The 14,219-nt window shown below is 37.4% G+C and overlaps 1 protein-coding gene across 2 annotated transcripts in view; it reads left to right on the top strand.

Moving 5' to 3' along the window:
• The window catches only part of PLOD2 (procollagen-lysine,2-oxoglutarate 5-dioxygenase 2), an 83,029-nt gene extending 69,597 nt beyond the window's left edge, over positions 1-13,432 (top strand). Inside the window, exons 12-20 of one of the 2 annotated variants that reach the window (XM_004597755.3) lie at positions 3,164-3,289; positions 4,751-4,892; positions 6,255-6,317; positions 7,279-7,392; positions 10,079-10,144; positions 11,404-11,508; positions 12,577-12,723; positions 12,833-12,958; positions 13,123-13,432. In XM_004597755.3, the coding sequence (XP_004597812.2) occupies positions 3,164-3,289; positions 4,751-4,892; positions 6,255-6,317; positions 7,279-7,392; positions 10,079-10,144; positions 11,404-11,508; positions 12,577-12,723; positions 12,833-12,958; positions 13,123-13,278 (1,045 nt within the window). In that variant the 3' untranslated portion in view covers positions 13,279-13,432. The remainder of the gene's footprint in view (positions 1-3,163; positions 3,290-4,750; positions 4,893-6,254; positions 6,318-7,278; positions 7,393-10,078; positions 10,145-11,403; positions 11,509-12,576; positions 12,724-12,832; positions 12,959-13,122) is intronic. The other variant, XM_058661410.1, reaches the window with a different exon arrangement.
• The last annotated feature ends 787 nt before the right edge of the window (positions 13,433-14,219 follow it).

Raw genomic sequence — 14,219 nt, 5'->3', positions numbered from 1 at the left:
TTTTTAACGTGTATAATCTTAGTAGCGTAAATAGGATGTTTGCCAATTTTTCTTGGCAAGTTTTTCTATTTAAAGTTAGATGAAATTATGATACAGCAGATACTCATGAAATTTAGGGTTATTTTGTTCTCTGTGGATGTTTCAACTTAAAAGGTTGCTGCAGGTGCAAGTGTTTAGCTAAGAGGTTAAGATGCTGATTACCGCATTGTGGTTTCCCTGGGTTCAGTTCCTAATTGCAGCTCCTGGCTTTTAGCTTCTTCCTACTGGAAGCCCTGGGGACAGCAGTGATGAGTGAAGTAATTGGGTTTCTATCTTGCACATGAGAGACTTAAATTGCGCTCTGACTTTTTATTTCTGGCACTGCCCATGCGTGGAGATGAACCAGTGGATGTGAGCTCTCTCTCTGCCTGCCTTTACAATAATTATTTTAAAATTCTTGCATACAGAGCCATTGTTCATCGTATCTGAATGGAATTTTAGTCTACAAGGCATTCCAAAGCCAGATTTGTAGTTTTACTCACTATTGAATGAAATAGGAACAAGCATTGCTTGTTCGTACTTAACTGCAGTGGGGCAAACACACATGTCAGCTTGTACTCAAGTTGTTCATTTGTTATCGCTGCTACTACTATGCTAACCACTGCTATTATGGCTAGCCATAGTTCACCTTTAATGAGTTTTTATTACGTTTCAGATTCTGTTTTAAGTATATACTTTTTTATATTAAAGAACTAATTTCCATAACAGGTATATATGGGAAATGTATTATGTTCTCTTCACCCACCCTGAAACAATTTGTGAATCTGAGAATTCAGTTTTCATTTCAAGATGTTGGCCCCCTCAGTATGTTATACTATAGAACCATTGTTTTATCTTTCTGTGGATACTTAACCTGTCTCTAACTATCTGGAAATTACAGATGGTTTTTCCAAGGTTTGTGAATCAAATCTTTGTTACTTGACAGGAAAAAGCAGTTTGGATGCTGTAGATAGGGAACAGGGTATAATTTGTAATTTTTAAAAACTGCTGAAATTCAGTTTAATGTTTTGAATTTTCATTGCTGATCTATTATTTTGAAATGCAGCAGAGGGATGCATATTTGCTTTTCACATTGACATGTTTTCATTTTATGACTTTTTGGCAGGCACTGATTGTGAAATAGTGAATGTTTGCTATGTATTTAACATATATCCCCTGCTTGCGTTAATTTAATGCTTTAAACCTTCTGAAAATAAAACTTCCTTCTTAAGGCACTCAACTGTCATCTTGGTCCCTTGCCTTTTGGAGAGTGAGTAAAACGCAGGTGATGTCTCCAACTCCACGTATTTCTGATGCTTATCACAGGCGCACTTTGATGTGATGCCTTAGAGTTCTTCCCTTATTTCCAAGCATGCTGTTTCCCTGAGTAACGTACACAAGCAGATACTGCAAGGATGCTGAGTGTGCTTGGCTAAAGGACAAAGAATGATGCATCTTGGGCATGTGGCTTTGCAGTACCTCGGCTGCTGTCTTTCCTCTTGTCTCATCGCTTGCTCCTGCCTGGCTCCAAGTTTTTACTCGTCCCGTGCATGATACAGTTCATTCTCCAACTGCTATCCTTACGTTTCTGTTCTCGAGGCAGAGAGGAACACGGCAGATGGATTTTGACTTTCCAGGTTTTTTTGGTCCAACCTTATTTCAAAGGCACCATGTTTACAAACTTTGAGCTTTTTAACTAAATATTTGATCTTGTAAATGATCAGCTTTGATTAATACTTTCCTAAATTTGTATATAGATAAATCTTAACACATGGTATCTCCAATATTGTAACCATTCTAAGCCAAGCAAGATTTGTGTTTCTAGGTTAGTATCTTTAAAAAAAAAAGAGGGAAAAATGAATCCAAATTATTATTTTGCATGTTTTGAATTTATCTGTTTTATTTAATTTTTATGTAGAAACAGACCATCCGGTCTTCCTTAGACCAGTTATGGTGAAACAGTTTTTTGTTTTTATTTTAATTTTAAAGAATGTTTGGTCCATAATCTCTTGGTGTAATTGGCTAGCTGAGCTTTTCTTAAAGATATGAGTGGCACTACTGAACTTTAGAAGCTAACTCTGTAAGAATCTCAGATTTTATGATATCATTTGGAAAATATTGAAATTATCAATTACATCTCCCTAAAGAGAAGTCTTGAATGTTTTGAATTTGTAACATATGGTTGTCTTTAAAGAGGCCTTTTTTCCCCCCGGTCCTAACAAGACAGAACATAAAGGCAGTGGTTGTATATGCTTTCTCTTGCTGTGACAAAAATCCACACATTGTATAAGCCAGTATCAATTGAGATTTATTTGGTATATGGCCTGTAATTTGGGCCGTCCAAGAGCCAGCCACCGCATCTGGAGAAAAAGCCTTCGTACTATGGCCTAACTCATTCCTACAGTGGTCATGCATTTAGGAAGGGACTGCTCACTTCTTAATAGTCCCTCCTCTCAGTGCCATCACAGTGGCAGTTATAGTTAAGCCTGAGCTTTAGAGGAGACATTCAAACCACGTAGCAGGCAGTTACTTCCTATTTTATCTTATAAAGCGGTTGCAGAACCAGCATGTTCAGTGTTACTTGGGCTTAGTTAGTCTGACCACAACCTGTTTTAAAAGGAAAAACGGCAACAGAGAAGAAGACATACCTTAGAGTCATTTGGGGATGAACTTGAAGAAAACCGGTCTACTTACTAACATCTGAGCCCATTTCACTCATATTGTTTCCATTCAACAAATACAAATCAGATATTTTAAAACACCAGATGCTGTTCTGTCTGCCCATTGACTGTGAAGTATTTGTTTTGACTTAGAGTAATAATTACTTGAATTAAATTGAAACAAAATTAAATAATTTTAGTGATTTCATCCTCTTGGATGTGAGGTATCTTAAAACATATTTTTATATTTTATTAGTCTTTTCAATGAGTTCTATTTTTATTACTCTTACTTGAAAAATGATTGAAAATCAGTGGTGCACTCATGTAAGAAAAGATACCAGCAATATTTTTTTTTCTTTTTCTTTTTTGGATTGACCTCATGTGTTAAATGACCTTTGTGTGTTATGTTATGCCAAGACCACAACACCTGATTCTGTGCTAATTCAGAAACCAGTAATGACACAGTTCTTTTTCTCTGTCTTTAGGAAGATCATCGCTCCTCTTGTGACTCGACACGGTAAGCTGTGGTCCAACTTCTGGGGGGCGCTGAGTCCCGATGGCTATTACGCCAGATCGGAAGACTACGTGGACATTGTTCAGGGGAAAAGAGTGTAAGTCCCTGGGCTTCACTTTTTAATGTAAAACAGCATCATCTAAGGATACAGCATCATTCACCATGCTTTGACTTTGTTATTGTTTATGTCCTGTATGTGTAACAGAAGCTTCAAAACATGGGGACCACTTGAGACCCTGAACTTTTAAGAATTTTTGAGAATTTTTTTCATATTGGTATAAAACTGAAAAAGTGCTTAAACTTCTAAGTCTTTACAGGTCTAAATTTGCTGTGGGAAGTACTGGGAGACAGTAGACATGCGCTGTGCGTTCCGTGGCTGGGAGAGAAGTGCTCCTCAGCTCACAGTTTGGAAAGGACGTTTCAGTTCAGCCAACCTTTTTTAATAGCCTTGATGAAGGGTTGCTTTAATAGCTTTAAAAATTGATAAGTAAAGAGACAATGATAGTACCAACCTCCAAAACGCGTCACTGTTCTGTGAGCTTGCCCTCTGAAACAGCTGATGTTCCGCTGTAAAGACAGATTTCTTCAGCAGCTCATGACTTCTGTTGCTAGAGATTATGAAGTCTTTGCGGGGGGCGGACATCATTCTTTTCTCAAACCGATTTGGACCACATTGAAGGAGTCTTCGTGTGCTAAGCCTTAGATTCAACCGTGGCATCCCAATTAAAGAGGGAAAGCAAATTCTAAAAAAGATGTGCCTTTGCACTTAGGGTTTTTTTTTTTAGATTTTCAAATGTTTCAACATTTTTTTCATTTTTTATTATTCTCATCATTTTATCATACAGTTCCTTAGACCCTGGGATCTCCCCTTCCCTCTCCCCAAGTCGCTAGATTGGGAAACAACATCCAGGAGGAGCACAGAACTCCCACCAGGGTTGATCACGAGTGATCTTCACCATGACACATGATAATCAGGCTCTCTTCAATCGAACATAAGGAAAAGATCCATGAATGTGTACGTGAAAAAAAATCAATCAACCTATATAGGAATGGCAGTTAAACTCACAGCCAGCCTCTCACAGGAAACTCTACAGGCCAGATGAGAATGGAGCAACGTATTTCAGATTTTGAAAGCAAATAATTGTCAGCCCAGGATAACATACCCAGCAAAGCTTTTCTTTGTCTTTGAAAATAAAACAAAATTCTTCCTCAGTAAAGTTAAAAGAATGCGACTCTTGCAAACCTGCCCTATAAATGATACTGAAAGATGTTCTCTTGACAGAGAAAAGGAATAACAGTGGAACAGTATGCTACAACAACAACAGCTGAGAGCAGGCAGCCAAAAACCCCGGAGATACCACCCCTAAATAGGCATATATAGAGAGGGACAGAGACTTGCCCCTTAATCCCATCAAATCATGGTGGATAGTTTCATGTAGTGTCAGATATTAGATGTGCTGTTGATCCCTTAATTTATACACATAAAACACTAGTATTTATCATAGAAATACAAAATGAAATTATGTGATCTCTTAGAATGTGTTCTGTTTAATTTCAGAGGAATCTGGAATGTCCCCTACATAGCTAACATATACTTAATTAAAGGAAAGACGCTCCGCTCGGAGATGAGGGAAAGAAATTACTTTGTTCGGGATAAATTGGATCCTGACATGGCTCTTTGCCGAAATGCTAGAGACATGGTAAGAGGCTCAGTCATGGGGGCTTGAATGTTCTCATCCTACGGCTTGCTTTACCAGTGGGCGTGTCATCGTGTTTTAATGCCTGTTTCTTTCTAATTTGTAAGTACTAGCCAATTTTTTTGATTCTGTATTAAAAACTTGAGAACAGTTTTGCAGAATACTTTGTGAACATTTACCTTAGAAATCATTTGAGGAGGTCACTTTAGACAGGCCGACTTGTAGGCAACCCAGTGGATTTAGGTAACAAAGATAAAGTTGGTACGAGAGAACTTTGCTTTTAAAAGACATTTTTGCTTTCATTTAAAATTCTATAATGAAAATTCAACTAATTAAAATTTAGTTGAAGCTTGAGTGAAATAATCATTATAAATAATCATTATAATCTTAAGTCCCAAGTTTTCAATTGTGCAAATATTTAAATACAAAATTTATCTCAAAGTTACCATGTGCTGTATTTATAAAATTTAATTTGTAAAATCAAATAAAACATTTTGATCTAGATTGACGGACCTGATGGGTTAAAAATATATTTTTATTTTGAAAGCATTATCCATATTTTCTGAAACTAAGTGTAGTGTATATCATTAGACTCCAATTATAAAACAACAACAACAAAACAGCAGCAACAACAAAACAATTTCTTTACTACTATTCTGAGATGGGGCTGAAATACATAGTATATTTCATCTGTCTGAAAACATGAGGATACATTACTCTTCTAAAAATATTAAATCTTTATAGAATATAATTGAAGGAAACATTTCTTTCAATGTATAAATATGTTTTAAGACATATTTATGTGATTTGCTGTTGTTGAAATGATTTTATTTACAAAGTATGTGGACAGTTATGGCTTCTGGAAAAATCAGAAAAGTTGGCAAGTATTTTTTCCGTAGTTTAACAAGGCATGTTTTGTTTCGATGTTTCTCTTCCTGTAAGCCTGTATCTGTTATAATTGTTATTGAATCTTCTCAGTGCCTTTGAGTGTAATTTGTGCTCAAGTTTGGCTGTTTGGACTCTACAGCGCATCCTGGAATGGCCTCTCTCACTTATGTTTTCTTCGTCTTAATTATGTGTCTAATGAGAATTCTACTAAGGAATGAGCTTGACTTTATGTGCAGAATTGCCCCCTCACCGCCACCGCCAGAAATAAGGAAATAAATAAATAAAAAGGGAAAGAAGGAAGGGTTGACAAGGCTGGGGTTTCTGTGTATGCTCTAAGCTTTGCTTGTCCTGCATGTTGTTTCTGAAGGACATTTCAGAATGTCAGCTTTTGGTCAAGAGCTGCTTTGTAAAATAGCAAAGAATACCTGAGCGAGTGAGTGTACTGATCAACTTACCCACTGCTTCTCTTCATTTTAGACTTTACAAAGGGAAAAAGACTCCCCTACTCCGGAAACATTCCAAATGCTCAGCCCCCCAAAGGTGTTCTTTTTTTATTTATTTTTATTCATTTTCCTTCTTTTACTTAATGATAGATATGATATGTTACCCAAAAGTTAAGATTTACTTAAGAGCGTTCTTTGTGTCTATCTTGGTACATTTTTGGTACTCATGATTAGTGATCTACAGTTAATGTGTGTGTATTGTTGGGAGAGACACCTGGCGTGATTGCCAGTTCTAGGTTCTTTGAGCTGACTTCCCGTCTTGTGGTTGACAGATTTGAGTTAAATTCAAGTCCCTTTTGACTCGATTTTCTTCGTATTTTATTTCTTTTCATAGGAGGAGAAGAGATAGGAATAGTTAATAATATAAGGCACCTCTTGATTAAAATGAAATTTTAGTACTCTTCATCTTCTTTTTTTAATTGATCACTAACTCCTTTATCATTACACAGGTGTGAAAAGAAACAGCGTAACCCCAGTGCTGTTTGCCATTAGGGCAAGGCTGTGAGACCAGTTTTATTTAGATGTGTTTATGGCATGTGACTACTTTCTGTGTTTAGTCCTGATAAGCAATAACATAACTAAAAGATTGATGAAATAATGTTATTTTGAAATCTTGTATAAAAATAAGATACTGTCTTTGGAAGGAAAAGGAGGCCAAAGAGGTAAAGGTCATTGCGCTTCCCTGTCTCAAAAGTATTTCTGCTTTCAAATAGCATTATTTTCTAGGAGAAGTGAGGAAGAGAAAAGCATTCCATTCTTTTACTGTTGCTTTTTTCTGCAGTTGTGTGTCAGTACTACATATTGTAAGTTACTTTTATGTGTGATCACATACATGATCAAAATTGTGCTACTTTGAATCATGCATGCTTTACTTGACAGAAAAATTCATGTTCATGTAGGATGTATACAAATTGAAATTAACATCTCTGCTTCTTTCTAAGGTTACTTTTGCTGCTTGTATTTTTCGCTAAGATTAATATTATTATTTTTTGACATAGGGTATGTTTATGTACATTTCTAATAGACATGATTTTGGAAGGCTATTATCCACGGCAAATTACAATACATCTCACTATAACAATGATCTCTGGCAGATATTTGAGAATCCTGTGGTATGTACTTCATATCCAATTTCATTTTTTATCCTGATTTTTCTTAACTCTATGCAGTTAAAATATGAAATTTTCATTTAAAGATGAAATGACACATTTGATGATTCATGAAGTAGATCTAAACTGAACTAAATTCAGACATATCAGGTTTAGGGGGGACCTGCTGATTTTTATTCTTATTTGTTTTATACATTCAAAAACAGTACTCTAGGTTTTCATCGCAGTTTCAGAAAAACTATAAATACATATATCTAATACATTTTATTTTTCAAAGAAAACTTGAGAAGGTAGCTTGGGAAAATGCTTGTTATAATTTTGTTATTTTTTTCTGAAAAAACTTGAATTTACAACAAAAGCCTGGGTTTTCCGAACAAGCCGTTCAGCACGTTCAGAGAGTATTCACTTGAGGACACTGTTTCCTCTTAATCTCTAGAAAGTTTTTTTTTTTTTTGGTTGTTGTTGTTTTTATATAACTTTAAATCAAAAGAGAAGACTTTAAAAAGTTGAGGGAAGGTACTTGTGATGAAAAAAAGTGTGAATTTCAAGCATTTATAGCCATAATAAACGTTTTTTTTTCATTTTTCATGTGAATTTTTTGAAATTCCTCGTATGTAATTATCTCATTAATGTTGTTTTGTTTCATGTTGGGAGATGATATTGAGTCTACACTTAAGTTTTTCTCAGTGAATCCTCATAGCTGTATTTTATCAAAGGAAATCCAGAATTTTGTCTAATTGTCTACATTCAAAAAGAGATCATTTTAGACTTTTTCCCCCGCCAAGAGATTTGTTTTAGTTATTTGAAAGGCAGAATGGCAGAGGGACAATGAGATGGGAAGGAAGAAGAATGTGTGTCATGTTCTGGTTCGCTCCCTGAATGGTTCAGTTGCCAGTGTTGGGCCGGGCTGAAGCCAGGAGCCTGGACCCCAGTTTGGGGCACCCACCCAAGTTGCAGGTGCTCAGGTCCTTGAGCTAGCCACGCTCTGCTGCCTTTTCAGGAACATTGTTAGGGATCTGGGTCACGACCAGGGAAGCCAGGACTTGAACTGTTGCTCTAATATGGGATGCCAGTGACATGAAGTATGTCCCTTATTTTATTTTTTGATTCTAAATCATTCCATGTTCTTTTTAAAATTTTTTTTATTAATTACATTGCATTATGTGACACAGTTTCATAGGCTCTGGGAATCTCCCATCCCCTCCCCGTACCACCCCCCATGGTGGACTCCTCCACATAGTTGCAGTATTACAGATCAAATTCAGTTGAGATTCTTTCATTGCAAGCATATACCAAGCACACAGTCCAGCATCTGATTGTCCAGATACATTCAACGGTTTCTTGGGGAGATATCTCTGGTCTGAAGGTAGAGCTGGCAGAATATCATCCCCACCACTTAAAAGCCCCAATATAACATCAACAACAATTTACAACATTATGGAATTAATTGTCATGGTATTGAGTAACCAGTATGTTACAAGATGCAAGTTCTTAACCACATCCTGTGACTACTTCATTGACATTTCAATTTCAGTTTATATATTACCAGCTTCTATACACCTTAAAATGTCTATAGGGTACTATTAAGCTGTCTCGTGTCGATTTTCATTTTAGTATTTAGTAGTTTATAGTGTTGAAGCATAATTCTACTGAACTTGGCAGATTTTAGGATAGTCTAAACTGGCTTATAACTCTAGCAAGGCATATGTCAACAATTGAGGTGCAGAACTGTTTTAGGAGGGGTGTGCAGAGAAATCTTCCATTCCCCAGTGAGGAGCATCTAATCTCTGTGTCCTACCTAGTAAGGTATATGTGAATCCACGCTGACCGTTTCCTGTCTGATTCTAAGCTTTCCTTGTTGTTCTCTATCTATTCCAATTTCGTTTGTTTGTTTGTTAGTTGTTTTTTTGTGGGGGGGAAGGGAGGTTCCAGAGCGACCCTGATGGTCATTGCAAGAGAGGGTGGGGATCCAAAGTTGGAACTAAGGACCAGAGAAAGCTCCTCTCCCTAGTCCTGAAACAAGCTAATTATTCCATGTTCTAATGTATGACCTCTAAATACTGAATTTTAAAATACCCAGCAAAATAACTTTTTAGCTAACATTTGCAAAGCAAATTGAGATGTTGTGGTTTGTGGTTTATGTGCCAGAGATGAATCAGAAGGAAGTTAAGTTTATACTAATGAAAATGAATCATTTCTCAACATAAGGCTCTATACCTTAATTTTGTCAACTAAAAGAAGTTAAAACGTTGGTGACCCCATAATCATTCTTTGATTATTAAATCCAGTTATAAGTGCAGAAATTAGAGTTTGCCATACCGAGACAAGTAAGGTTAGTCAATACATTAATTAAATTTCTCTAATTTATTGGTAGGGTTTTCTTATTCACTTCTAGTCAATAAATGCATATTTGTGCAAATATGCATGGTTGGCGTAATGACCTAGTTAGTGTCAGATGACACAGCTTTCCCGAGGTATGCAGTACTGTATAAATAAAAGTTTGTGTACCGTAGGATGATATGAGCATATCCCCAAATAAGGAAAACATTAAAATGTTAAAAATTTTGAAAATCCCTATTTTTCCATCTTATGCTTTTTTTAAAAATTAGCCTTTGAGACCCTCCTATATTTGCCAGTAAAGTGTTTCTACAGAATGTATTTACTTTAATAATGTGGTTTTTTTTTGTAGGACTGGAAGGAAAAGTATATAAACCGTGATTACTCGAAAATTTTCACTGAAAACATAGTGGAACAGGTCTGTATTAAAATGGTTATGACAGTTGGAGCATTTTTGTTGTGTTTTCCCAAAGGCAATATTATTAAATTTGGAAAATAATGAGAAATGTTGTACAACTAGAGAAACATCTCTAGGTAAATATTCTATGATTTAGTTATCAGTTATACACATCTAGAGGTCATAATGTAAACATGGAGGCTGTGGAGATGAATGGTAAATGCAAACATTTTTTCTTTTTTTCCTTAAGTTATCTCATTTGAGAAGCAGAGAGACACACAGACCAGCTGTGGAGCTCCCATTCGCTGCTTTGCTCCTCGGCTCTGCAGCACGTGGGACTGGCTCAGAACCAGAGTCAGAGGGAGAAAGAACCCCACTCCAAGTTTGGGGGGGCTGGAACCCCGTTAGTGAGCTGTTCCTGCTGCTCCTGGGGTCTGCATGGCACGGAGTGAGTCAGGAGCTGGAGCTTTGGGATACTGGTCTAACTAGTGGACTCAACATCAAGGTCAGCTCTGAATTGAGCCTTTTTTTTTTTAAAGATTAATTTATTTTTATTGGAAAGTCAGATATACAGAGAGAAGGAGAGACAGAGAGGAAGATCTTCCATCTGCTGATTCACTCCCCAAGTGGCCGCAATGGCCAGAGCGGAGCTGATTTGAAGCCAGGAGCCAGGACTCTAACTTCCACGTCTCACATGTGGGTGCAGGTTCCCAAGGCTTTGGGCCATCCTCGACTGCCTTCCCAGGCCGCAAGCAGGGATGCTGGATGGGAAATGGGGCCTCTGGAATTAGGACTGGTGCCCATATAAGATCCTAGGCTGCCGCGCTGGGCCCTGAATTGAGCCTTTAAAAAAAGAATTCTGTCATGTATTCCAGCTTTCTGAAATCATTAAAAATAAAGCATCATTTACATTGCTGAGGAGTAGACATCTATCAATGAAAATTTGAAAGAAACTGGCTCGTTGTTTTAAAAATGAACTATAATTTTGGGGTAGTTCTCAAAACTGTTACTAAAAACTTATATTCAAGGATACATGGTACCATCAATTCTGAGATGTTTTATAAATGCTAAGAAAAATACCACCACCGGTTAAATCATGCCACAATTTCTTTGCTAGTCATTTAGAAATATAAAATACTCTTTTCCTCTGGAGATCAGACAAGTCTTTCTCCTTTGACGTAAGATTTTGTGGTGGATTTTTGTGCACGTCAGAGCAACTATTTTTAGACTCAGTGCAGCGTGGGTATTGTGTCCTCTCATGGGCGTGTTGTGTTTTACAGCCTTGTCCAGATGTCTTTTGGTTCCCCATATTTTCTGAAAAAGCTTGTGATGAGCTGGTGCAGGAGATGGAGCACTACGGCCAGTGGTCTGGGGGAAAGCATCATGTAAGTTGTGATTCCAGGTGAAAAAGGAAAGTTATCCTGCGGGACAAAGAGTAGGTAACCATGGAAGGTCAAGGGACATGTCCTTATTTTCGTGTATCTCTTGAGTCCTCGAACTAAATCAATGGCAAAGGCCAGGACATCCTGAAAATGCTGCTTTCAGTCCCATCTTGCTCCTGGCGGATTATTAAATCCTAACGAGTTTTAATCTCCCTGGACCTTGGGTTCTCAGTAATGCATCTGACTGTTCGGATTGGTCAGCGAGGCTCACTGTCTGGAGGCTGGAGATGCCTGGAAGATGGGTGCCCTCAATGGGGGGTACTGTTCTTTCCCAAAGCCACTATATATTAACATTTTCACTGCAAGCTGTAGCAATAGTAGTAAGATAAAAAATCTTGTTTGCTGTCACAAGTGCTTTCTGTTTCTTTGGATACCTTTGGTATGGTTTAGGTTTGCATGCAAATTCAGTGACAAAGGTTTGCCAAGAAGTGTTCCTTGCCGTGGTTCAATGTGTTGCTTTTCTTACGAGAACTCACGGATGCTGGCTGTGTACCAAGACAAAGGCATCTTAGTAGAATAGAATGGGATATGATCACATCCGCTCCAGTGTGTCTCTCCACAAGTTAACTCATCAGAGAGTTAATTCAAAAATTCAAAGTATAATATAAACTTGAACAGTGATTGGTGATCCAAAGGGCAGCAGGTGGACACTACCCACCCACAGCTAAGGCTATCTGGATGGCCACGTCAAGACGGAAGCAAAAGCACCCTGTTTTTCAGGAGATGTATAAAACCTTAGCAAAGCCAATTTATTGTTTAATTAATTCTCATATATTTATTTAATAAGTAGGAAAGGAGTTACCGATGCTGAAGTATTTTGCTTCATCATTGGTCCATTTGCAAAGCCATGATAGCTCAGTTATTTTGATAGTTTCCCAATGAACGTAGATGGTATGCCATAATTGAACAACCGCTAACTTTGTCCATTATGATTGCTGGTTGAAAAAAAATGCCAAGAGAGCGTGAATTCATGTGGGTTACACTCTGAGTTGCCACTGACCCTGTGTCTAGGATAGCCGCATAGCTGGTGGTTATGAAAACGTCCCCACTGATGATATCCACATGAAACAAATTGGTCTGGAGAATGTCTGGCTTCACTTTATCCGGGAGTTTATTGCACCAGTTACGCTGAAGGTCTTTGCAGGATATTATACAAAGGTAACGGTCCTTCCATCACCTCTGCCTGCTCCCTACCGGTTTTTGGACAAACGGGTTTTTTCTTGTCTTTCTTCTTAAGTGAATCCACTGGGTTGTTTTGCTTTTTTAGGGGTTTGCCCTGCTGAATTTTGTCGTGAAATATTCCCCCGAGAGACAGCGTTCTCTTCGTCCTCACCACGACGCTTCCACGTTTACCATCAATATTGCGCTCAATAACGTGGGAGAAGACTTTCAGGTAAGTGTGACCTTTGTGTTCCCGTTTTCAAAAATTGATTACAAAAAGGGTTATTGGCTTAGCTGCTTCTTAAGATTCTCCTCACGTGGCATGTTTGGATTTTTGTGTCTGATTAGCAATTAAAAATAGTTAGCTGATACATGTATCTGTTCTCATTCCTGTAGGGAGGAGGATGCAAATTCTTAAGGTACAATTGCTCCATTGAGTCGCCGCGGAAAGGCTGGAGCTTCATGCATCCGGGGAGACTCACACATCTGCACGAAGGACTTCCGGTCAGAAACGGAACAAGATACATCGCAGTGTCCTTTATAGACCCCTAAGTTATTTGCTCTCCATGGAATTGAATTCTCTTTGGCAATGAATGACTGGCATGAACATGGCTTTGAAGGTGCGCCTGAGAAGACCAGAGGAATATTTAAATAATTTTAACAGAACAACTTCACTTTGGGCCAAACATTTGAAAAACTTTTTTTTTTTTTTTATAAAGAAACATGTTTGAAGTTTCTTAATGTCTGCTCTGAGCCTCAAAACACAGGTTGAAGAAGAGAGAAAAAAATTCAAAGTAAATATTTATTTCTGTGCTTTACTGTCTCTGAGGACAGTGACAATTTCCTGAGGTTTTTCTTCAAGTTGATAAAATGTTCAGGTACAAAAAGTCAAGTGACAAATACGTCTAATAATATTTTCTTATTTAAGAGTCGGGAAGAATTTTATTTATCACATGTAGCCAAAATGTAGATGCAATGGATTTAAATGAAAATTAACGAGTTTTACCATCTTGAGAATTTGATTCTGACTAAATTTGCATGCAGTTCTGTAAGTACGTTCTGATCACGTGGTCAGAAAGAACTTTTACAGTCGTTACCATGGGAACATACAAAAAGCATAATCGTGTTTTTGCTCAAGCCAATGCAAACACAAGCAAGAAGCATGTCATTGCAAAGGTCTTTGTGTTGAGTTCTAGGCCAATTAATTTGCATTTGTGTTAGAAATTAATCCCCAGTTCCTGCAGGTGGCCCCCCCAGAATGGTTCCTTTTAAGGATACCCTGGATTTAGGAGAGCAAACAGATCTTTGCAATCCTTCAAGTTTATCAGGTATCAAAAACTAGATTTTTAAAACAAGTTTCCTTCTGCTTTAATGCTAGAAAATAGTGAGAAAAAATTTTCATTGAGTTTAAGAGAGCTCACTTTATGTTTTTTTTTAAGCAGTACTTGAATTTTGTATTAGGAAAATAAAAGTGTTGAGCCTTACTGTTTTCC

Source organism: Ochotona princeps, chromosome 3, assembly GCF_030435755.1.
Source record: "Ochotona princeps isolate mOchPri1 chromosome 3, mOchPri1.hap1, whole genome shotgun sequence".
In the NCBI taxonomy this organism is placed as follows: domain Eukaryota; kingdom Metazoa; phylum Chordata; class Mammalia; order Lagomorpha; family Ochotonidae; genus Ochotona; species Ochotona princeps.
The sequence above is the reverse complement of the archived record's forward strand: the minus strand, read 5'-3'. Positions and strand labels throughout refer to the sequence as shown.